At 36.6% G+C, this 27,119-nt stretch overlaps 1 protein-coding gene across 6 annotated transcripts in view; it reads right to left on the minus strand.

The window, feature by feature from the left end:
* The window catches only part of ENAH (ENAH actin regulator), a 162,383-nt gene that overhangs the window by 43,732 nt on the left and 91,532 nt on the right, over positions 1-27,119 (minus strand). For 4 of the 6 annotated variants that reach the window (XM_089907213.1, XM_089907224.1, XM_089907197.1 and 1 more), the window contains 2 exons: positions 9,107-9,163; positions 4,175-4,259 (listed from right to left, as the gene is read on the minus strand). In XM_089907213.1, the coding sequence (XP_089763339.1) occupies positions 4,175-4,259; positions 9,107-9,163 (142 nt within the window). The remainder of the gene's footprint in view (positions 1-4,174; positions 4,260-9,106; positions 9,164-27,119) is intronic. The other 2 variants (XM_089907220.1, XM_089907203.1) reach the window with 1 other exon arrangement.

Below are 27,119 nucleotides of genomic sequence, written 5' to 3' on the forward strand. Positions count from 1 at the left end.
GTGGCGCAGTGGTTGAGAGTCCGCCTGCCGATGCAGGGGACACGGGTTCGTGCCCCGGTCCGGGAGAATCCCACATGCCGCGGAGTGGCTGGGCCTGTGAGCCATGGCCGCTGAGCCTGCGTGTCTGGAGCCTGTGCTCCGCAACGGGAGAGGCCACAACAGTGAGAGGCCCGCGTACCGCAAAAAAAAAAAAAAAAAAAAAAGAATACAGAAACAGAGGCAGAAAATGAGAAAAGATAAGCATCATAAGGAAATAACCCAGGAGGCCCAGCATTTGATCAGTAGGAGCTCCCCAAAAAGAGAACAAAACAGAGAAGGAAATGGCTAAAGAAATAAAATTTTAAAAAATCTAGGAGTTGTGGATAAGTCTTCAAATGGAAACAGTCCATTAAGTACTGAGCTTAATAAATCAGGGAGGGACCCCAAAACCAAAAACAAATCACATCTTTGTGAAAACTCAGACTACCATGGTTAGTAAGGAGGTTTAAAAGGATTCTAGGAAGGGGGAAAAAAGATCACCTACTAACATAAAGACAAAGATTTAATGGCAGTAATAGAAAGACTGAAAATGTATAAACCGTGAAAATAAAAAAAACAAAAAAATAAAATTAAAAAAATGACGTGTCTATCAAAACTAGGTGGTAGAATGGAAGAAAGGGGATAGGGAGATGTGCAGAACTACTGCATTCCTCTTACAGAGTGAAGAGTTAAGAGATACTAAGGTTAGAAGAACTAAAAATAATAACTACTCATGATTGGCAGGGGAAGTGAAGAATTCATTTTTTCATAGTGTAGAGTCAATAAGTACTATCCGTAATGTGACTAATCAAGAAACAGAAATATAAACACATTATATATTACTATAGAAGAACTCATCAAAAGTACTAAAAGTAGAAATGGTTAAAAGTGATTAAGTCTCATGATTAATATGAGGGGAGGGCACAAGTGTGCAGCAGATCACCCTCCCCCCCTTTTAGACCCTCCTGCACTGTGCAAAAAAGTTTAAGAAAAAATAATCTAGCAGTAATAAAGTAGGAATAAGTGAAAGGGATGTAGCCTAAAGACAGAAAAACTAGCAAGTCAGAAAATATAGCAGTATACAAGCAAATAAATACTGGAGAAAGCTATTAGTAATGACAATGTCAGGACAGTAAATCCAACAGGCTTTTAGAGAAAGAAATAACAAAATGTACTTGAATAGATATTGTGAATGAAGATAATTATAGACTTTCTAAGCTGAAATTTTGGGAGAAATATTAGAGAGAAGAAGGAATGTACATTAAAAATGAAATCATAAGGGTTTAAACTGAGGCATCAGTAGGATACCCAAATGGATGAGCTCTAAAATAGGAATTCTCATTGAGGATCCACTGTTGGAATTAAGGGGGTCTGTAATCCTCTGGACCATGTAAGGGCACACATGTGTGCACATGTGCAAAATCACATGCACATATCTGAAGGGTTAGGTTGGGTGGGGTGGGGGGACTGGAAGAGGACAGTAGTTCACTACTTCTACCAAATTCTCAAAAGGACCCATGACACTACTCCATTTATCTGGAAATATGGGTCTGGCTCTCCACTGGATAATCAGGAGCTGTAGATTTTGAAGCCATCAGCACAGAAGTTAAAAGAAAACTATAAGATCCAACCAAATCATCAACTTTTCAAAGGTTATACTGTGTGCAGAAATAAAAAAGAGATTGCTAAGTGTAAAGCCTTATATAAGAAAAGGAAGAGGTACAGAAAAGGAGAAGAGTTAGCAAAAAAGATACTCCAAAGCATCAAAAGGAAGAGAGAGAAGTGGAATACGTAGACCAAGAGAAGACATTTAAACTAGAATAAGTCAGTGATGGTAGCAGCACATCCAGTAGATTTGTGAACACAAAGCAGATTTCATGAGACTAAAATGGAAATGGGGTGGGACTTCCCTGGTGGCACAGTGGTTAAGAATCCCCCTGCCAATGCAGGGGACAAGGGTTTGAGCCCTGGCCTGGGAAGATCCCACATGCTGTGAAGCAACTAAGCCCATGTGCCACAACTACTGAGCCTGCGCTCTAGAGACCGCGAGCCACAACTGCTGAGCCTGCGCTCTAGAGACCGTGAGCCACAACTGCTGAGCCTGCATGCCACAACTACTGAAGCCCACGTGCCTAGAGCCCGTGCTCCGCAACAAGAGAAGCCACCACAATGAGAAGCCCGCACACCGCAACGAAGAGGAGCCCCCATTCGACACTACTAGAGAAAGCCCGCACGCAGCAACGAAGACCTAAGGCAGCCAAAAAACCCCCACAAAACAACAACAACAACAAAAGAACATAAAAAAAGGAAATGGGGTGAAAAGTAAAGAAAAGGAATGGAGATGAAATTAATAATGAGAGAGAAGGAAACTGGTTGGTGTCAAATGGAAGAAGAAAGAAGAGTCTGTGCATGACTATGGACAGAAAATAATTTAAAATTCATACCAATTTTTCAGAAATTCGGATTCCACTCTTCAAAATGACTGAGTTAAAGTCTTCAACTAAACAAATAAGTAATATAAACATCTTCAGTTTTCAAACCCTTAAGTATCTACTTACATACAAAGAGAAAAACCTCAAGTCCAGATGAACGCTTTGAAATGAGAAAGAACGTACATGAGGGCATGGCGTTCTCATGACAATTACTAAAAGTTCACTCAATACTCGTTTTCAACTAAAACTGCATGCTGCAAGTTCTTGACAACCCTCTGTGAAGCAGATGACGCACCTGTGACCCTTGACAAGGCAGCAGTACCAGCAGAAGACTTCTGTTTGTACCCTGGTCTCCAGCAACTGTGTCGGGGATTACTTGCTTGCCTACTCTGTATTACCAGAGACGATCTATTACGTTCAGGATTTTCTCCTGGTTCTTCCTCGTTTTCTACAAATGTGTTACTCTCAATAAAACTATGATCATTTTTTATGAATTACTTTTCCGTTTGGTGTGTGAGAGACAGCATACAATTTCTAACTCTTGGAATTATTCTAGTATGTTTAAAATTTTCAATATGGAACTGAAATAAATGAATATATTCCTTAAACTTCCCTTATTTCTATAGAGACTTAATTTTATTTGTATCTGTTACAGCATCACTCTAAAGAGCAGAAAAAGTTTCACCAAATTTGGAGGCTAGTTCCAGAGTGATCTAACTAAATATATAGACTGTGGCAAAAACGAAATTCACTTTAAGAGATCCTGGAGGGCACTCCTCAAGAGCTAAGTAGTTACACAGCAAAGCAACAACACAAAACCACAGCAAGAAATTCCTTTGACTGTCTGTCAGGGAAACATGACACATATATTAAGACAACATAAAGAATATGGAGAACATTTCAAATATGAGGTCCAAATCAAAAGTGACAAGAAAAATTGCTGGCTTGCCATGGAGCAAATGCCTCTCAACTGGAAAATTCCATCTGTAAGATGGTTATCAATTCCCCAGAACAAAACAGGGGTGCCCTACTAGTAACCAAAAGCAGTATCAACATCTCTAAAAAGTTTCAATTTGTTTAAAATGGGGCACCTGGTTTGACTAGCTCAATTTTAGTTACTGAATGTGACTGAATTTTACAAAGCTATTTTGTTATAAAGTAGTCTCTAATTTAGAGACTCTGGGTTAATTCAGAAAAAACTACCCCTAAATGAGGCCGTATTATAATTTCAAATGTATTTCTAAACTGCACTGAGATAATGAAGACGTTATTGATTTCATTCAGTCACAGTTTAATCATAAACAGAATGATTCTGTATTCCATTACTATTCCTGTTCAATATTCAATGCCTTGTACGAAGAGCCAACACTATTTCAACTTTCTAGTCATGTGACAGGCGTAATGATCAGATTAATTTATAACTGCTATAAAAATAAGACTGCTTGAAGTGTAAAGACATTTTATATGCTGTTAAGAGTATTTAAAATATTTTAAATTCATGAGTATGATTTTTACCAAAAAAGCATATATGAAATTTTATAACATCTTTTGTCCAGCCTATTAAGAATCTGCTTGATTATTAACAGTGATTCTAAAACTTAATATAACAATAAAAGTTCAGACTTCCAAATGGCTGATGAGACATAATCTACTTTCAATATCAGATGTTCACAGATTGGTCTTCTGTAGTAGAAAGAAAAGGTGCAAATAACTCGTGAATTTACCTTCTTTGAATTTCCAATTCTTCTTGTGATGGGCCATTCTGAACTTGGGCAGGTAGTTGTGAATTTTGTCTAGGCAATGTCGGCCCTAAAAAGGGAGGGAAACATTATAGATGAACATTATCTTTATACTGCACTGGATAGAGGAGATAAAATCATGAGAATAACATAAAACCATAACATATTTACAAATGTATCTTCTTTTTGTTTAGCAAAATAAAATATAAGCTTCATATAACACACAGCAAATGAAAGACTGCAACATAATACTGTCATTATCTCCAGAAGGCTTACTTGAAACAAATGGAAAACATCAACAATAAAAGAAAAATAAACATTTATATATGAAGAGCTTGAGTAAAACAAGTGTTCAATGAGCATCTGAATAGGCACCTAAGCTTGACGTTTCTAAGACAATGAGACATTCTCTTTGGGGTACTTATTCATGAAGTGGAGAGGGAGAACTTAAATGAAAAATCAGAATTCAAAAACTCACCTAAATAGAACACTGGAAATGAAAAAACAGGAGAGAGAGAGCATGAGAACCTTATTACTAGACTGATGTATGCTAATGCATTTATCAAATCTGCCCACTTTAAGTTGCCATTCTTATTTAATGGCCTGGCATTTCCAGCACTGGTGAAAACAAACATTTGCTAAACTTCCATATATAATTAACCTACTTCTCTGAATTTTTGATGTAACACAGGCAATCATAATAACTTTTCATTTGGGGTAAAAACAAAATAAAACAAAAAAAACCTGCGTTCAAACCAACATGGTTCTGTCATGAGAAACTAATGACCATTCATTCCCACATCATATAAAATGCAGACCCATTTTTAGCATCTCATAAAGAAGGCCACTAAATAATGGGACATTTTAATGTCGCTGGATATAAAAATTATGTGTCATAAGATGAGATAAATAAAATACTGGACCTAATATACAATGCCTATGGTTACAATAGAACAATCTTGAAATCTAATCCAGTAAACAAGAGAATAAAGAAACAGTAGTTATCTTCCACTCTTGGAGAGAAATATATGAGTAATGATATGCTGCACATATCTGTGAATTCTAGTGTGCCAGCAAAGGCCCCTAAAGATAGTTTGAAAGTGTTTTGTAGACCACTAGTATAAAAAACAGTTAATAAATAAATGCTTCTTTCTATGTGCTAAAGCAAACTCTTGTAATCTATGAGTTAAAAGCACAAAGTATCTATTTTATACTAGTGGAGAAGATTTCACAAAGAGAAGGATAAGGTTCACTAGAATATAATACAGTACTTTTATATCCCAAGTGCAGAAAAACAAATAATTTGATCTGAACTTACCTACTAATTTTTCTCCTCATCTCTTTACACGTTTTTACATTAATCATTTAATTTGTCCTCTAAAGACAAATTAGATGACAACTGCAGTGATATTTCATTAGATTTCCTAAAAGAGTCTGCTAGTTTAAGAGCCACATAGAGGAAATATAAAAATATATTAATCCCATGTAATCAGTAACAGCAAAAGAAATAAAATAAAGCTTTTAAAATTAAAAATGCACTTAAATGTTTGCATAAATGAAAATATGTAATGTGTCTAGGAGGCAGACTGGAATTCTCTCCTTCTTTCGGATATTAACATAATGATATAAAAATAGACTGTCCTATTAAGCCATACCCTAATGTTTAGTACTTTACTCGTCTCTTCCGGCAGAGGAGGGGGACATACAAGGTGGGAGGGTAAGTGTGAGAAAATATAAACTATTTGGGGTAGTATTTTCCAAAGTTATATTTATCCAAAAATATTAAATGTGAGCATTCAGCATGGGCAACTCACAAGACCACCACGGTTTAACTAGTTTTAAAAACAATGTTTGTGCATTTAAGTTAAAACTTCATGCTACTCAAATAATTAAGCAGTGAATGTCAGTAGGTAGATTTGTTTGGCATCAGTCTCAAAGAATTCGATCCTACTAATTCACATCTACATCAAGCACTGTAGCTCAACAATAATATTAATAGATTAAATTCACCAATTAAAATCTCGACGTAAGTTTTAACTCAAATACATAAATTCAAGAGAAAGATGTCAAAATTTCAACTCAATCCTTCTGATTTTATTTAAAGGTTTTTTTTTAAAAATTAAACTGTCCAAAGTTTGATACAACTTACAAAAAAATCTGAATGTGAGAAAGGTTTCTTTTAGCAATTTATAAAAACTTTTTTTAATTTAAAAGTTTACTCAGCAAGCTTGTTTTAAAAGGTTTTAAAAATGTGGGCAATATTTTCTGGCTGATATTATTAATTATGAAAATAGTTTACTACAAGGAAGATCCTTTTAAAATGGGAGGAATCCAAGAACAACTGAACAACTCTTAAAATTCTTTTCTACATGGTTCTTGGTGATAGTGGGTTATCTGTCTTCCCAAACACCTTCGTTATTAACTGGGGGGCAGAAGAGAGGACGCCTTCCCCCTGGCATTTTCTCACATCCATATCTAACCTGGTTATTTCGTTGTTTCTTCTGCATCAATATTGTCAACTAACAATAACAAGCACATTGAAATTCATGTGCATTTAAGAAATAATATAAATATACTGTGAGCATTAAATAAAAGAGTCTTAGGTAAATTATGAACTTCAGGTACTCAATTATATTCTTCATTCTTGTCAAACATTTTACTGGGTTATACAATTGTTAAATTATACCAAAGGCACCACACACAACATGAAGCAGCAATTAAGATTAGGCAAGGCTGTCAGCTGCCACTGTATTTTCTGGAATATAACTATTAGTTACTTCACATAGGTCATATGCCTACATGAGTATTTGTGTTCTCATAGAATGCAAAAAAGGTACTTTCCTAACCAGGGGGTAAATAACAATATTTTATGAGCATCACAGGGTGGTTAACGGCTCTTTTGGGGGAAAAAAGGAGAAGTGACAAGTGAACCTGCTTTGTTCCTACTATTGTATCATAAAGAACAGTAGCTACATGAGGGCTAGTTTTCTCTGTTCTATTACCACAGCCAAAGACAATGGTTGGTCTTAATTTGTCCTGGCTAGAATTCATATAGCAAAGTATGTAAATCACATGTTTCTAATAAAGAAAATGTGTCCATGTCACTGATATGGTATCTTATAAATGATGGAAATCAGAATAGAATGTCTCTCTAAACCAGGAATGAATGGCATTTCAGTCTTGACTTCAATACTGAGTTTTGGGTAAAGCATATTTCACTTATTGTCACATTTTAATTTTCACAGACCTAGTTTCACACTTAGCCACAGACTATTTAAAACACAGGACTAAAAGACAAATAGGTGTTATTATACACAATACAATCAAGTTTAAACTTAGCAATGTGGTAATTATATTGTTTGTACACAGTTAAATCAATTAAACGTACTACTGGGGGAAACTGCTTTTTAACACATTATTTTACAACTTAAAAAATTCACCTTTATGAAGGCCAAATCAATCTTTTCTCTGCAGTTGGGTAAACTCTATTATTCTGCATGTGAACTACACATATTAAGTAGCGAAGTATAGAACATCAAGTAGGTTTTCAAAAAGAGCTAAAAAGAGTCCTAATAACACAAACACAAACAATCACTCATGGCTAGTTCAAAAGACCGCCTGGAAGAACCCCCAGGAGGAGGCAGAAAAATCAGAACTAAAAGTTACTAATTAATCACTTAATCTGTAATGATTAATTAAGGAACCTGAGAAGGAGTGGAGAGTTTATAAGGAGCCGCACAACAGGCTCACTGCTGTAACTGTCACCTGGAGAGATCGTAAAATAAAACCTCAGGTGATTAAGAAATGCATTAGAATTTTCATTTTTGGAAATTTATAACACATGCTTATTTGCCTAAACCAGCAAGTATATCAATCTTAAAGCAATTCTCTTTATAGGTCAAGAAACAGTATTAGTAATACTGAAGGATCATATCAAAAACTCTGATTCACATGGATAAAGTACATATACACAGCTGAATTGTTTATATAAAATTTTAGTAGTATATATCATTTTATCTCTCATAAAATAATCTGGCCAGCCAAGGTATACAGTAGTCAAAAACGTATATACGAGTTAAAAAAAAAAAAAAAAAAAAAAAGGCTCTAAGATTTAGAAGTCACTTTTTGAACTTGGGTTTTCAAATCAGAAAGTTTTAGGATCAAATGAGAATAAAAAGAATTCAGACGTGTGTGTGTGTGTCGTGTATATGTGTACATATATAGATACATCCTAGTGTAAGGAGAAGGATATGCATATAATGCATACACCTGATGAACTGTAATGTGGAATGGTTAAGTGACATAACCGGTTTGTCCATGCAAACAACACATATATGTGCACACGTGTGTATATGAGCGTGAGAGTGAAAGAAAACACTCTGTAAGCCTAAATTCACTCCTAAGCCACAGATATCTAACCTACTGAATAAAGGAGGCTGTCGATCAGAAACCAACCTATTAATAAGAGCTCACATCTGCCTTACAACATGTACACCTGAAAATTAATTCAAGTTAAGCAAAAGCTCCCTTCCAATAAATCACATTTATATTCCCCAAATCATATTAAGATGAATATAACTTTTCCCCTTAAATTCTAATTTAAAAGACTGCTCTCAAAGAAAATAGTTAAAAACAAAAACGAACAAACAAAAACCCCTCTCATTCGTGTTGGAAGAAGTGAACAAGAAATTAGTTCTGAGATCCTAATTCTAACTAAATCCTTTCTAAGAAGCCAACTCAAAAGCTGACCAAACCACCTACATGAGCCACAACAAATATCACAACATAAAACAGTAGCTTGCTGTGTATCCCAAATACCACAAACCAGACCATGGCCTAAGGAAACAAAAGTTATGGAAATGCGCAAGGAGTATGTACCACAGCTTGAAAAAGTAATGTAAACATAATGTTGCTTACCACAGAAAATACATCGCAAATTAGTGCTGTCCTGGGTAGCAGTAACTTTGCTCTGGGCTGCAACAGACACCTTGGTGTTAGAAGCTTCAAAGGACAACGGGGCCATCTGAAGAACTTCACATAAACTAAAAGGTGCTTTGAAAGGTTCAAAAGTATTACACATACGTCCTAGCTAGATCCTCATTCTGGAAGCTCTGTAATTTAATAAAAACGTATCCTCTTTATAACATAAACTTGTTAAAATTTTTTATGTGTAATCTTATTTGTGGAAAAAACCCTATAATAAGCCACAGACCAAATGATGCACTTATAGCTTAATTATTTCCTGAGTTATACAATCAGAGAATGCAATCGATTTGCATTTTACAATTATCTTAAAAAGTAAGTGGACCTGAGATACAGGAAGTCAGATCTATGGCCATTAGTTAATTCCATGATAGCTACCCTCTTTTAGTATTGCTCATTTAAAAGAATTTGCAGCTGAAAAAAATTTAAGGGAAATGCTTAAGATTAGCTTAACATGAGATGAACTCATCTCTACTAGTTGAAGACCAAAGCCATTTTACACAGCCTCCAGCAATTAAAGTGATATATATTCATTGATGTCAAATAAGAATATCTTCATTTTTCATCTTTGAAAAACAGCAAAACTATTCATTGTTTTATCAAGCCACATTTTATTTTCCTTTTTTCTTCAATATGTATATATGCATACGAATTTGACAAAATCTTGTTAAAAAATGCGTGGCCACCTCAAAAAGCCACTTAATATTTAGGTTGCCTATACTAAAATTTACCTTAAGTGTTAATGAGGTAAATTCTCTTTAAGTGAAAAACTTCAATGAGAAGGAGATGATAATCTATGAAAAGGGGGAAAGGCTTTTACAAAAGCAAGGTGACACTCAAAACTGGGGTGGGAAAAACAAAAATTTCTTTTAGTTTTACATTAGTGACGTTCAAAACTTTACATCAATACTTTTCTATAAATAAAATACTACAGAAATTCTTTTCAGCATAGGAAAGATTTTCTCTTTCCATTAGTATTTATCAAGAAACAATAAACAAGTTAAAAATATATTGACTTAAGACTACATAAAGGCAAACAAGACAGTAATTTAGATTTCCCTTAAAACTGTATTATTTAAATAATACAATTTATGCTAACTAAAAGTTTGCATAGAATCAAAACCAAACCAATTTATATTTAAAGAATGCACACCTGAAAATGGTAATAAATCTTAAATAAGAGAATTTTTTATTGTTTTTTAGAAATTAGATTTAATATAATCCAATTACGTTTAAGTCTTTTTTTAAAGATATTAAATACAGCAGATATTTTCAAACACAAAATAAGATTGTTGAATGTCACCTTTCCTAAGTACTTCCACCCACTTAATCAATTATTATTAAAGTCGCATGCACAATATTTACAGTAATGACATAAAAAAGACCACAGGCATACATATAAAATGTCTACTAGCCTAATCAGATCATGCCAAAGACGATAAACCATTTAGAAGATGTTCAATAATTATATTTTGTTTAAACTTTTTAAAAAATCGGTCTTATCGATGTTTGTAAATGACTACTTCTATAAAGCCCCTATTAAATAAACATGCCTAGTCTTCAGCTTTTACCCTTCAGTTCCTTTCATTCATATTTAAAGGAGGAAAAAAAATAAGGAAAATATTAAAAACTTACAGGAAAAACCTGAGAAATTATCTCATCTCTGACAGCAAAGAAACTGCCACATTCCATTACCGATCACTTTGGTAAAAAGTCATCTGACCATCGTCAGAATTGAGGTAAAACATTACTACCACGTTAAGACCCCAAATCCCCAATTTTGCCAGTTTAAACTATTATGCAACATTCTTGCACTTGGTATCTTTAAACATATTCTTTCTACTGATTTTTACTTCATACCATCCCTAAAATACTTATCTAAATTCTGATAAGGTTGCTCGAGTTCTACTGCAGTTTGCATTTCCCGAAGATACTAAATTATTCATTCCAACATATGCATAAGGCTAACAGCACTTCCTGCTTAATACTGATGCTGTTAACTCTTTCTTCACTCAGTTGAGGGAGGAGGGTGGAATATGGGAAAAGAATGTTCAGTGTACAGATTGAGTAAATTCAGTTAAAAAAAAAAAGACACTTCTCTTTAAATCAGTGTATTACAATAGGCTTACGGCTGACAGAAATAAGGATGCACCCTAAAGGAAAACATGACCTAAAGAGGTTAACTAAAGCAGTTAAGATGCATCAAAAAAGCAAAACTTAACATCTATATTAGACTTCTAGAAAAGAAAAAAGACCATCTCTATGAGCTACTCTGACCTTGAAATAGTCTTGTCATAGTTGTTCATTTATTTCTAATATAGTCTGTGAAACAGCTGTCCCTCAGGCTTTTCCCTATCTTTTAACATCCTTTACCATTAGGTATTTTGTACAAGCAGGGAAATACACAAACCTTGGGTGAGATATTAGCAGGAGAAAATGACAGGCTGTCATTTGATCAGTATTACTGCATTTTATTGCAATATATAATTACTATAGTAGACCCTTAGCATTCACATTTTTAACATTAGAGGTCTCCACGATCAGGAGTTAATCCCAAAGAAATGTGTAATGAGGAAACTACCCAGCTCAGCATTTTTTCTGAGGATTAAATGAGATAATGTTTGCTTACAGCTGGTTTTAATTTGATTTGTACTCTCTGGAAAGCTGGTCTGTTGAGTAAGCACAGCATAGCATGCAAATTAGCAGTGATCATACTTCTGACCATCATTAAGGCCCCACATATTATCCTCATGATTGCAAAGTTCTACTATAACCATTTTTGAGAGGGCATGAAAGCAAATGTGTTTGTTCTAAGGTATACAGAATAGAATGGAAGAAGACACTGCAGTGGTATGGTTGCCTGTGTTCAAAAACAGGTACCATGGGGTATAAACTGGTACAGCCACTATGGAAAACAGTACAGAGACTCCTCAAAAAATTAAAAACAGAACTAACATATGATCTATCAATCCCACTTCTGGGTATATACCCAAAGAAATTGACAACAGGATATTGAAGAAATATCTGCATTCCCACGTTCAGGGCAGCATTATTCACAATAGTCAAGATATGAAACAACCTAAGTGTCCACTAACAGATAAAGAAGATGCAGTATATATACACACACACACACACACACACACACACACACACACACACACACACACACTGCAATATTATTCAGTCATAGGAAAAAGGAAATACTGTTAGCAGCAATATGGATGGACCTTGAGGGCATTATGCTAAATGAAATAAGCCAGACAGAGAAAAAACAAAGACTGCACGGAATCACCTGGATGTGGAACCTAAAAAAGCTAAAGTCACAGAAAAGTGGTTGCCAGGGGCTGGGGGGTGAGGGAAATAGAGAGAGGCTGGTAAAAGGGTACACATTTTCAGTTACAAAATGAATAAAGACTGAAGACCTAATGTAAAACACAGTGGATAACACAGTTGATAACACTGTACTATATAACTGAAATATGCTAAAAGAATAGAGCATAAATGTTCTCACCAAAACAAAACAACCAATCAACCAAACAAAAAAGATAAATATGTGATAGATGTGTTAATTAACCAGATGGAAGAAATCCTGTCACAATTTATATGTGTATCAAATCATCATCGTGTACACTTTAAACATCTTACCATTTTATTTGTCAATTATACCTCAATAAAACTGAGAGGGGAGCTTCCCTGGTGGCACAGTGGTTGAGAGTCTGCCTGCCGATGCAAGGGACACGGGTTCGTGCCCCGGTCCGGGAAGATCCCACATGCCGCGGAGCGGCTGGGCCCGTGAGCCATGGCCGCTGAGCCTGCGTGTCCGGAGCCTGTGCTCCGCAACGGGAGAGACCCGCGTAACACACACACACACACACACACACACAAAACTGGGAGGAAAACGGTACCATATTTGCAGGGCACTGTGCTAAAAGACATGAGAATTACAAATAGTAAATTTTATTCAAAGTGAGGATAATTTTAAAGTGGCATTTAAAAACATTTTCAAAAGAATTTCAAATTTTGTTTTAAAATATATGCAGTTTTTAATAAAGGAAAATCGTTATATATCTCAAAAAATGAGGTATCATGCATCTACAGCCACATGTGAAAAAAATACCACCATATAGAGCTGCTCTCTTTTTTTTTCATTACTGAATCTTAAGCAAAACTATTTATATGAGTGGTTTCCCCGCCCCTCTTCATTTCTTTAGTTCTCCCCCAACTCAGGGTCTCAAATGCACTTTATTCCCTTCTAAGCAAGAATGAAAATGGCTGCTAACAGTTGATAAATTGCTGATAATTGATTAGGCTTGACTGGCAAAAGCATCAGTCCAACATCTGTTTTGTAAGCCATTTATTTTTAGATGTGGAATGAGTGACTGTCTCCAGCTAGAGAAATTGAAGTTGAGGGGTTTATAATTTACCAATCCTGCCATATCCTAACACTTCTAAAGGTAAGAGTAATCCGTGTCCCACATTCATTTCTCTGCTTCTTCCTCATGGACATAGATCAAATTCCCTCACCATCCCCAACCCCCTTCTATTTCGTTACTAAGGCACTATTAAGTACATATATGCTCAGAGAAAACACCACATTCAGGTAGAATGCACTTTAACAAAGATGATTAGCTTATTGCTAGAGTATCTGTTAACTCTCTAACCAGCGCTGTTATCTATTCAGTTATGCAAACCAGATATCTAGGGCCCTTCCACTACTACTATTTAACCTACTTCCAAGTCCTGTTAATGCAATCTCCTCATTGTTCTCCAAACTACCTCCACTGTCACTCTTCATGTTCCACGATCTCTTGGTTTTCAAAGTGGGATTCATATATCCCAGAATGCTAAACATACCCTAGGGTAGGTAGGAAAGAACACAGCAGTGCTTCCATTTCTGTTAATTTTTTTCTCATCCTTTTTACAGTTCTATTTTTTCATGTTTTACAATGCATGCAATATGTCAACGCCAAACATATACATAAGCTATAAATACACGTGCATTAGGAGATAAGCTCAAAAATTAAGGGACCACCAGCCTAGACTATTAAATAAACTGTCCATTCTGATGCTATACCTCTCCCGTTCCCCACAGCAGCCAGTGATACTTTAATAACTAAACCAGATCAAATCATCTCCCTTAGTAAAATCTCTTCAATATCTTCCCACTGATCTTAAGATAAATACCAAACTCCAGTGCTTTCTCCCCATGATGTGGCTGTGGCCTAACTCATCCCATTCATACGTTGTTTCTCTCTACATTCCAGGTACATTGCTCTTCCAAATTTTCAAATGAGCTATATGCTCCTCCCGCTGCAGGGCTTTTTTTTTTACACATGCCACATGCCTTCTGCCTGTGATATTCTTTTCTTGGTCACCTAGTATGCTTCCTTTTTGTACTAATTAGAACTTTCTGGCAGTCAACACTGAACTGGAGCTACTATTAGCCCCCAGACAACTAATATAATTATTTCTCCCTCCTTCACTCAGAATTCTTATTTCCTATTTCTAGTTTCATAATTATATGTTTTTTCCCAGTTATCCACTTCAAAAAATTTGAAAGGAGATAATAAGTATAAAATTGGGTAATACCAAATTTTCTAAGAAATATGAAGAATCTGTCTAAAGACTTAGAAGAAAAGTTTTCATACATTAAAATTAGGCAAAGTGGTACAAACTTATATTCAGACAAGAAGGAAAGTGGAAGACAGATAAAATAGATGTGTGACATGCTACAAAATTAAAGTTTGGGGTGGGGGGGATGATAAAGGCACCCAATTCCATGGGCCAGGCTCATTTGGGGGTGGTGGGCAATCCAATGAGATGAGACCATCTCAGGTCATTTTTAAGGAAACACATGCAATTTTGCTTCCTCATCCACATGTAAAGAGCTGAAATTCTTTTAACCAAGAAAAAAGTGTTTTCATTCTAAAAGTATAATACAAAAATTTTCAAAGACCATGTCTGTTCTTTCCTCCTTTTGTAAGAGAAAAAGAATTAAGAGAACCAAAAAAGTACGCAGTTCTAAGGTAATGCTCTTGGATGTGGGAAAAAAGTGACGGAAGGACAATGCTGGGCAAGAAAACTGAGCCTGGGGACCAAGAGAATAAACTTCAGAGATTTCACAAATGGCCAAGCATTCATCTCTATTTACATTCAATTTGGCAAAGAAAACTACTACACAATTCTACTTTCACAATTTACCAAGTTTTTAAATGTTGAGTTTTTTAAACTAAAGAATATGAGGAAGCCTTTCTGATTTGGTTGTAACCTCCTTATTAAAAAAAAATATTAAGTATTAGTCATTACTTTCACTGTATACCATACTCCTACAACTTTAACACACAAACATCAATTGTGAAAATAAGAAGGTCAATTGTTAAAACTTAGAGAGTATGCCTAGATACATGAATACATGCTTTCTTATAATGACTTACTTTTCAAACTGCCATACATGATACCTGCTACAAAATACATGAAGCTCGAAAAAATTAGCTAAGAAGCCAGTCATCAAAGATCACATATTGTATGATTCCATTTATATGAAATGTACAGAACAGGCAAATACATCGAGACAGAAAGCAGATTAGTGGCTGCCAGGAGCTGGGAGGTATGAAGGAATGGGAGTAGGGTAAGAGTAGGGGTGGTGATAGTGACTTGGGGCACAGGGTTTCTTTCCCATGTGACGAAGATGTTCTTAAAACTGCTTATGGGGATAGCTACCCAATTCTATGAATATACTAAGAACCACTGAATTGTATACTTTAAATGGGTAAACTGTATGGTACAGTAAAGCTATTAAGGAAAAGAAAAAGTGCCATGTCATGCTTGTATTCTTCATCTTGGAATTGTTTATAACATAAAGTTGAAAAATATCCCAGTGCCTATTACTTTTCTATTATGGAAAATATTAAAGGTGATTACTTCTGGATGGTGGGATTTTCTTTAAAAAAATTTAAAAACATACATTTATTTATTTATTTATGGCCATGTTGGGTCTTTGTTGCTGCGCACGGGCTTTCTCTAGTTGTGGCGAGTGGGGGCTACTCTTCCTTGTGGTGTGCAGACTTCTCATTGCGGTGGTTTCTCTTGCTGCAGATCACGGGCTCTAGGCATGCGGGCTTCAGTAGTTGTGGCACGCAGGCTCAGTAGTTGTGGCACACAGGCTTAGTCGCTCCACAGCATGTGGGATCTTCCGGGACCAGGGCTTGAACCCATGTCCCCTGCAGCAGGTGGATTCCTAACCATTGCGTGGATGGTGGGACTTTAGGTATTTTTACTTTCTTCATTATGATTTTCTGTACTGCTTAAACTTTTATAATAAGCACACAACTTTTTAATCAGAAAAAATTTTTTCGCTAGAAAAACAAAATGCTGTGCTGGAAATCCGAGTTCTACTGCCCAGAGCCGTTCTTGTCGGGTGGAGCTCCAACTGGCTCTAGGTTCTGACGAGAGAACTGGATGTACACAGTGAAAGAAGTGACTCGATTAATAGTACCAACATGACCCCAAGTGTCTGGAAGGACTGCAGAGCCAGCACCTGGGTGTCCCTTCCAAACACTAGAGCTGGTCTGGGAAGGTTCCTCTGCCATGGTGTTATTTTTCAGGAGGAATCAAAAATCAAAGCCATTTCTTAGGTCATGACTCTGAATACATATCCATTCGGGATGGTTCATTGAAAACCAGGCCTGTCCTAGTTAAACCAGGACAGCTGTCTACTTCTCCCTGGGAACCCTACTGCCCTTGCCCTTCTCATTTTCTCTGGACAATAATTCGTGATACTTCATTGACGAAACCAAGAAGCAACTTCTATCTAAAACAACCCCAGACAACCCTAACACTTAAATGACAAAGATGTCCACATTTACTTTTGGAAACTCAAAAATAAGTAAAATTTTATTAAAAGAATAGTTTTGATGAATATATAATAAACTAGATAAACTGGGTTTGTTTACCTCACATGGGGTTTATGAAATAGAATTAAATATAAATAAAGTTATTGGTGTGGGCTGTCAGCAAGTACATAAAAATAAACTTGTTCTACAAACTAAACATCATTAACTTCAGTCTGAAATGTAATTATATCCATAGCAATATGTATCTTTATTTCACTACTCTTTAAAATATATGACTCATAATTAGTAGGTCTAAATTTGATATGACAATTCAAACGTGAGGGTGTGTTATTTAGAGGAAACATCAAATATTCAGACAAACAAAGAAAATGAAAAAAGTCATCAGCTATGTGGTCAAACTTATAAAAATTAAGGAAACTTTAAATTAGGAATGCCATATTCCCACTCTTAAGAATCCATGGACGTTACCCAATAAAGAACACTTCTTCTGGAAAACTGTGCACAAAATACTTATTATCGTATTTTAAATGATATTCTTAGTAATATTTTAGTTCAACCTGTATCCTATGTCACTTTACTTTCTTCATTAGACATTTTCCACATTAAATCTTAGTCTTTTACTACTCATTCTCTAAAAATGAACTACAAAAGCAGCAGTGATACATTGTTATTTAAAAACAAAACAGGGGGAGGGGAAAAAGAAAACTTCAATAGCAGCTAGAGCTCAGAAAGAAACACACTGTAAAATACCAAAACTGGTTGAGCCTAAGATCCTTCCAATTTATTGTGAGTTACTACTTTATATTGTGTTAGAATCAGCTGTCTGCCTCACTAGACTTCAAGATACTCAAAGGTACTTATCTGTGCCATACTCAGCTTCCCATTACCAGCAACCAGTATGGTACTTGGCACATTGCAGGTGACTGATTATTTAACTAAATAGGAGTTTTACAGAATCAATGTAACTTTTTTTAAAATAAATTTATTTATTTATCTACTTATTCTTATTCTTATTTATTTATTTTTGGCTGTGTTGGGTCTTCGTTGCTGTGCGCGGGCTCCCTCTAGTTGCGGCGAGCGGGGGCCGCTCTTCGCTGCGGCGCGGGCTTCTCACCGCAGTGGCCTCTCCTGCTGCGGAGCACGGGCTTCAGCAGGTGTGGCATGAGGTTCTCGGTAGTTGTGGCTCGCGGGCCCCAGAGCACAGGCTCAGCAGTTGCGGCACACGGGCTTAGTTGCTCCGCGGCATGCGGCATCCTCCCGGACCAGGGCTCGAACCCGTGTCCCCTGCATTGGCAGGCAGGCTCCCAACCACTGCGCCACCAGGGAAGCCCGAATCAATGTAACTTAATCAGAACTCGCTAAAGGTCTACTATGTGTTATAAGTACCTTTACATATAGCAATCCATCTAAATAACGCAAATAGGAGAGAATAAATATGAGAATGAATGAATCTGTATATAATTTTATAATAAAGAAGCAGGAGATATATACAAGACCAGAAATATTTAAACAAAAGTCAGGGAAATAAAACCGTCTTCAACTACAAAACCACCTTTATGTGGATGCGTAAGTGGGGGTTCCTATAAAGCCTTGTTCAGCATAATATAAAGAAATCCCAGAACACACAGGAAATCTATATCTGAAGTTTTTAATGGACTATAAGGTTGGGATCCCACAAGCTTCCAGGAAAAAAAAAAAAACAATCAACTCTTTAAAAAGCAAAGAAGGGACTTCTCTGGTGACACAGTCGTTAAGAATCCACCTGCCAATACAGAGGACACAGGTTCGAGCCCTGGTCCGGGAAGATCCCACATGCCGCGGAGCAACTAAGCCCCTGCGCCACAACTACTGAGCCTGCGAGCCACAACTACTGAGCCCACACGCTGCAACTACTGAAACCCGCGCTCCTAGAGCCCATGCTCCACAATGAAGAGCAGCCCCCCTCGCCACAACTAGAGAAAGATAGCGTGCAGCAACGAAGACCCAACGCAGCCAAAAAACAAATTTAAAAAAAAAGCAAGGAAAAAGCCTGGTCTGTAGCCAATTCCCAGTGTGAAGAAATTCAGGTGAAGGGAAGTTATTTCCCCAAGCCTCATGACCAAAAAGCATCAGAAGTCAGGGCACAAGAGAACTGTTAAAGGGAGGGGTGACTCTAGAAAACAGGGAGGTGTCTTTAGAAAGGCAGTCTGATTGTGTCTCTTCTGGCAACGACCTTATGCTGAATTTGTTTTTAAGCAAGTCAAGACTCCACAGGCCGGCTGCAGGGACCATAGCATCACTATTCACAGGAAGATAAAATGCACAAGAAATACGTATGGGAAGTTTTAAATGACACTTGTTCAAATTCATACTTTAATGAATAAAAGGGTAAATAAATATCGGCAGAGAAATAAATAACTGCTGGACTAATCGACAATGTGGAAATATCAGAGAGTCCTGAAAACCTAGCTCTTATCTGGGTTATGATACTTGAAAATAAAACCGTACTACCCAAGCTGAGGCCAAAGTACCTACTTAAGAGGGAAAAGATATAATTCAAGCTGATCTCCCCAAAGAACAGTTATCCCTTTGGAGCAGAAAAACAGTTACAGCTTCCTAAGAACAAAACTCTAGAGACTCAAACATCTATTCATGTAAATAATACTATAAATTACTACTGCTGTATTAACTGTACTTGAGAGCTGTTTATATATCTTAATCCAGATTAATAAGATTGTAGGGTACATTTTAAAATGTACGTATGCATATATCTTTTGGCCTTTGGCAGAAGGAGACACTTTGAATAATTTGATCTTTATGTGCAAATAAAATTGCTAGTAAATGTCACTGTATTAGGATTGTCACTAACTTTGGTTCTGCCAAATTTATTTATACAGTCCAGAAATTAACATTTTAAAGTGTTTTTGAAAACAGTAAGTCTCATTGTGGTGAAAGAAGGAACAGAAAGTGCAAGGACCTGAAGCAGGGGAGAGTGCGTTTAGTTAATGCAGAGTCAAGAGGGGCCAGCTCATGAAGGAACCCAGAGTCCTGTTAAGAAGCCTGTACTCTATTCTAAGAGCTATGGAAAGCCACTGAAAGATGATTTGGTACACACAACAGAGGTATGCAAAAATCCACCCTACCTCCCATGAACATAAGGTCATTCTCTAGTATTATCTGCGGAAGACACTAGAGACCTGTTTCCCGGGAATTAACATCACCCATTCAGTCAATATCTTCAAATTGGGGAGGTATGATTCTAAGACTTAAAGAAAATGTGAAATCCATGGAGACCAGTGACTTTAAATCTGAATTAAGAAAAAAGTAATTCTTTGTTTTTAGTATACTGAATAGTATTATCACAGTAAAGATCAGGACAATATTTGCATAGGAAACTCCTCAATAAAAATACATTTCTTCCTACATGAATGGCATTTTCATAGCCAAATATCACGGAAAATTTCCAAAAAACAGCAGTCATTTGTTTCCTCACCTGAATCATCTCAGAAATTGCAAAAGCCTACAGAAATAGCAGGTCTACCTTAAAGGAGTTATTCCTGGTATCCTTACGTGAGTAGCATGCTATGTTTGCCTATACCACTTCCTAATTACCGCTCTGTACCATGCATGGTACTGACGCTGCCTTGCAGATATTTCCGACCGTGGTGTATCTTCTCTACACAACCGCTCCTTAAGGTCAGCAATGTCGAATCACTCATTTTTGTTTCCCTAGTATCATGTAACACAGTACTTTTATTAGGAGTACAAGTAATTCAGTTTACTGTGGCTTTTCCTCTTTTAGACGAGATCATCTACCTCTTAGCAATTTTTAATGGGTTAATAAAACAATCTCACAATATTCTTTATATATAAAAGCTGATGTCAAAATACCACAATTTAATACCATCTTCAAAAGATTAATCAGAATTTTTCTATCTTGCCTAGATCATAAAAACAGGAATGCCCAATGTTAGTTCAGAGGCACTGAACCAATGTGCATCTGCTCTCTGCTGAATACAAACATGGACAACCCAACGGTACACACTATCACTTACAGACTGAGGAAAGCATGTCCAAAATTAGGCTGTGATCCTAAAACTAATAATAATATTGTAATATACTATACTTCAATTGGAAAAAAGTTAAGCTGTAAAAATTGGGCCACAGATTCGGCTGCCACTGTGTGTTGTGATTGGTCTCATGAGAGTAGAAGTGGTTCCTGCAATTCATGTCTTGTCATCAATGGAAAAGTCAGATTCTATTCTATCAAAGCTTCTCCCTGCACCCCCGTGTAAAGATGAAAAAGTCCGACAAAAAGGTATCAGAATTTTCGACTGTTTAACAGCCAGCAAATGCTTCTCCAATTTATGGGCAACAAATATGATTAAAATTCAGGAATACGAGTAAAGTAACTGTATACAAATTACTAATCTCACACAGGAAAACACGTAAATAATCACGGATGACATCCTCAGTTCACTGCAGCACCATTAATTAAATTTCAAGCTTACTGTAAAATAAGCCTGAAGAACTGAAGTCACCAGCTAGACCTGTAACAGACAATACATTAATAAGATCCCCAACTACCAGAGAAGCAGAGAAACAAGAATGAGAGACAGAATAGTGTCTGTCTGACAACAAACTTCAGGCTAAAATAACTTTCTATATGATTATGAAATACAGATTTATCAAAAAAATCTTGTCTCTTTTAGTTATTTAATCAATCCCACTTTGGAGCAGGACAATATCCTAAGTCCCACAACCTAAGTCTAAAGCTGTGCTTATGAAAAATGCAATATCAGACTTGAGTTATGGTCAAGCCAAAGCAGCTTTCCCAAACAGTTAGTGACTAGAAGCTTAAAAGTCATGAAGTAAATACTTTAAAACTCTTTTATTATAAATAAAAATTCACATATGAATATATATAATAATTCATATGTTAGAACAGTCACCCAAATCACTTTGCATGAGCACTTAGCTCTCTTACGTTATGCTGGCTGAGAAAAGCTGGGAGAGAGGTTATAAGATATGATGGGTAGGGCACAGGAACCAGAAGCCTAACTCAGTAGTTCCCAAGCTTTTCAACAACTAGAAACCCATTTATTATTTTAACTAACCCTCTTGGACTCCACGTTTAGGGTGAGCTTGTCCAAAGGAACTGTATTTATCATTAATCTTTGTTCTTCCATAAGTAAGCAAAGATACATAAATGGTTGTGTTCAATTCAGGCACTGGGACTACTGCAACTCTTGTTACCAGTATCCTGGCACAATCACAAGATCTTCAAAGTGTCAACAGTAGTTAATTAGAACTTACTGGTTTTAGATAAATAAGCACCTCCACAGAGCTGGCAAATTTAGTCTCAAACAAAGAAGCTTATATCTGAGGAGGTACAACCCTGTCACTGGAATGTATGATGTACATCGTTTATTTAGCTTTCCAAAACACTGAAAATTATCTCAGAACTCTATCAGTTGTTCTGTAGTAGCTTTGTGGGTAGTAAGTTGAAAATCATTGTTCTAACCCAAACAGAATTATTTCCCAAGGAAAAGGACATTCATATATAACGTGCATGCTAACTCTGTTAATAAATTACTCAACTGTGGGCTTAACATATTTGTTCTCTAAAAGCTATTTACAGACAAAAACTGTGCCCATGTACCATTCTTTCTAAAACCTGGACTCAGGTTCACAGGAAAAATTCAAACTTATGCTGAACTACATTTTCATTTTTCACCTCTTTCTCCCAAACTACTGATTTTCTTCACATAGCAGAAATAATTTTAGGTCCCACATTATCTGCAAACGGATATGATACTCTCCCAGAGATCTCTATTGTTGTCATGTGAAAATGGGCAGCGTGAATTCTTTTTTAAAGAAAAATTTACCTAAGGGGATGAAGCAGTCATACAATAGTGATTTCCTGTTTAAACGCACCTGCTTCTATCACTGTAATCCCTCTCCTATTTGAATTTTCTTCTCTATTTTTACTATTTCTGCCTCCACTCAGCAACTTAAGGCTTGTCTCACGGCCTCCAGCAGCTCCCTTTTCAAACCACTGCTGGCCTTCTGAAGTACAGCTTTGTTCACGTCATTCCACTTGCTCAAAAACATACACTAAATCTCTATCACCCACAGCTCTCAAAGGACCTTCTTGATCAGACCTACCTTTCTGACTTTAATCCCCACCAGGCCAATCAAACAACTCCAGGTCTACAAACAAGCTCATTCTTTCCACTTTTGTACTCATACACTATTTCCTAGGCTGGATATGCCTTTCCCCCCAACTCATGTCCCTATGCCTACATTTTATCCATCTTTCAAAATCAGCTCAAAAAGCCATCTCATCATTAACACTTTTCCCCAATTGTTCCAGTGAAAAGAAATCTCATTCCTCTTCTCATACTCACACAGGATTTTATCTGTACCTCAGATATGACTTCCTCTTTTGGATTATGACTGTGTCTTATCTCCTCTACAAGAGTAGAAGAATCCTTGAGGGCAAGATTTGAGTCTTATTTCCCCTTGCATGTATCCAAGGATGGATAAATTAATTAATTTTCTACAGGGGAGGAGGAACATAACATGGTATATCTGTACCAGGCAGTAAAGACAAAGAAGAGGTTGGAGAAAACTTCTCTCTACCATTTTTATTCCTCTAAGTAAATTAATCCACATGGTAGAATTTTCTGTGTATTTTTAAATGTTAGCACTAAAAAATAACATTCTATTGTATAGTTTAAAAGTACTAATGTCTTTATCTCATTTAATTCCCATGATATCCTAACACAGGTATTCTCATGACCCTTTTATATAGTATAAGGCAACAGCTTCAGAGAAGGCAACCTGCCACCAGAGGGAGAGTCAACTCTGGAGTCTTTTACCTCCAGTTTTAAGTTCTTTCCACCAAATCAAAATGAAAGACCACAAAATTTTACTAAAAACCATAAAACAAAAAGTAAATGAAAGTTCTTCTCTTTCCTGTTTTCTCACCTGAAACTGACTTCCCTCAAAAGCCTTTTAAAATATGCTTTGAAGATCTTGAATTGAAAAGCAGAGGAATGCAATAAAAAGAAATGGCCTGGAGGTCGGGAAAACCCAGTCCCAGTTGTGCCTCCCTTTCTAGGTATATGTGACCTCAGGGAAGTCCCACCTCTCCATATCAGTCTTCCTAATTGGAAACTGGGGGTGACAGATTAACCTCACATTATTGTGGAGACTGAATTTATAAATGGGGAAGGGTGTGAAGAGGTAAGTTAGAGAAGGAAGCAGTACACGGCAGCACCCACCAAAAAACTGTCCCACCCGCCCAACCCCCAAACCTGTTACTCATTTAATCCTGATGAGCAGGTAACGCTTTATCTGTTTCAGGGTTACTTCTCCAATAAGATTGATTAAGGAAAGCTAGAAGTGAAAACTATTATCCAAGACCACCTTTAGAATCCATCTTCACCAGCTGCTCAAACTGACACATCTGGTGTCTTAGAACACCATCCTCCCCTCCCTGACCAGTCCGCGTTACATCTCACGGATATAGTGGAAAGAGGCTGAATGCTAAAATTAAATCAGGGTACAAACGCCACTTACGCCACTGTCTAGCTGTGGGCCCTTGGGCCAGGCCAGTGACCTTCTGAAAGCTCCAGCATCACCTCTAAAGCAAGGATAATGCCACCAACTTTGCAGTGTTGTTATAAAGTTTATCAGTAATAAACGTGTCCAATTAGGACCTGCCACACAGCTGGTGCCTAATAGACAGATTATTATTCTTGCCTCAGAACTGCTTTAACGACTAAATGAGGACATAAGTAGAAGGCCCAGAACAATGTCTTCACAGGCACGGTAGGCACTGAATAAAGTCTGTCACCTCCTCTTCACTCTGCTCCTTTCCTCTTTATACTGTGTCATTTCAGGCCTCATCGTTCTCACTGATACTATCACAGCGGCGTCTGAAACCCATCTCCATGCCTGCAACCACACGCTCACCAATCTATCACTTTTGTCCTGAAGCACAAACCTGATCACATCAAACATTTATTCAGCACCCTTCGAAGACCGTACGGCAGACGACATCATGAGTTGCACACCCCTCAGCAAGAATACAAGGTCCTTCCCCGTCTTATCTCTTGTGACTTCCCTCCCCCAATAGAAACTCTCGCGCCCAAGCCACATCACCTGCTTGTTTCCCAACTGCTCCGGGTTCTCATGCCTCCAAGCCAATCCAGAATGTTCTTCTATCACCTACTCATTCTTTAAAACATAGCTCAAGCATCACCTTCTCTTCAAAACTTTCTTTTACCCTAGAATTTTCTTCTGCATACTTCATTCACAGCATTTTACAAACCGAATTCTAATTTTGCTGTGAAATCCTGGAAGGCAAGGGATAGGCCTTATCATGTTATCTTTATTCCCAGTGCCTAGCACAGGACCTACGCTCAAAACCTGTTTGATGGTTTCTGTGATATAACCTTAATATTGCTCCCATGAATACTGGCACTCTGGAGGAATGAAAAATAACTGTCACTATAAAACATATAAAGTATTTCTAGAAACTTTTTGAGATATTTTAAATCCATTTAATTCCAAAACATATCTCAAAAAGATTAAAAAATGCTAAGATAAAACTCATACAAATGCACAGTGAAAGGTTTATCAGACCAAATTAACAGTTAAAAAATGAATGGAATCTCAGTCTTTATAAATATTTAATTACCAAGTCTAAAGAAAATTTCCAACAGGGGGATATCTTGCTTTCAATAGATATAAAACAAAATCCAGCAAAAGCAGTCTTAGTTAATGGTAAAATATTTTAAGGCTTTCCTCTTATAAAGGTATGCTTAATCTTGGTTCAGTAGAACAATAGTAGAATAATCTTACTGAACTCTAATACGATTTTCCTTTTAAAAAAATGGAATTTAAAAATTATTTCCTTTTCAAATGACTTAAATCTTTTTCAAAATGAAACAGATTGTGCAAGTTCACATCCACTAATCATGAAAAGGACGGACTTTACATTTTACATAATCCATAACTATTATCTACAAAACTGCTATAAATGTACTTAATAATACAGAAATCAAAAATATCAGGTGGGATAACGCATTTTGAATGTACTTATTTGAGTCCATTTCCATTAGACAAAGGAAACGGATAAACTGCAGCTTTTGGTATAAAAGAAAGCACTAATTCAACTCTTCTTCAAAAATGTTAGAACATGTGACTTGCGTTTTTTAAATTCCAAATATAACTCACTGTATTTAGCACCTCCTGTACCTTCCAGTATATCAGATACTTGCACATCAAGTTAAAAACAAAATAAAGGAAAACATTCCTGCCACCCACCCTTTTCATGAAAGAAATGGAAATATTAAACATGTACACAAAGCACCTTTTAAAGGTCAGTATGACTAGCTACAGAAAAAGCTGTTTTTTCTTAATTTAAAAATTTTGCTTGAGGATTTAGAGAAGTGGGGGTCAAGGGAAAGAGGAAGGGAGAATTGTGCGATTTTTGATTTTGGCAGAGAAGATGGGTTAGTAATTTCCAAATCCTGCTCTAGGGTACATAGGTGCCCCAGTGGTTATGGTCTTCCAACTCCTACATTAATCAGAGAAGCTCTGGAGGTTTGTTTTTGTTTTGTGGGGAGGGGTCTGTATATGAACTGAGCATCTGAAAAAGATTTTGTTTGAACAAGGGTGTCCATAACTTAAAAATGCCTGAACACCACTAAGAAGGACTAACCAATATTCAACGAATAATACATTAACACCCAGTAAACAAAAAAGCCAGAAGCATTCAATATGGAAAACTGGTTTTAAAAAGTGATAAAACACTAAGTAAAAAAGACTAATAGCTGTAGTTACTTTACCTTTATGAATAAGTTTGTTTCTTTCACTTCTGATCAGAGATTTACGGGGTACACTGTTTGCTTAAGGAGGGACATGCAAGAGTTAAGCTTTCCCAACTTGGTTTTGGCAAGAAGAGAATAGATGGTTTTAGCAAGGAATTGGCTATGAACCCAAAGCAAACAGCTGTGGATGGGGAAAAGATGTTCAAGATGAGAGGTGACATTATTCGGTATGTTTGTTTAGGTGGATAGGAGGGGCCCACTGAATAACTC

The sequence above is a fragment of the Delphinapterus leucas genome, chromosome 1 (assembly GCF_059928025.1).
Source record: "Delphinapterus leucas isolate spDelLeu-1000000601 "Yukka" chromosome 1, BTC_Dleu_Yukka2, whole genome shotgun sequence".
Lineage (NCBI taxonomy): Eukaryota > Metazoa > Chordata > Mammalia > Artiodactyla > Monodontidae > Delphinapterus > Delphinapterus leucas.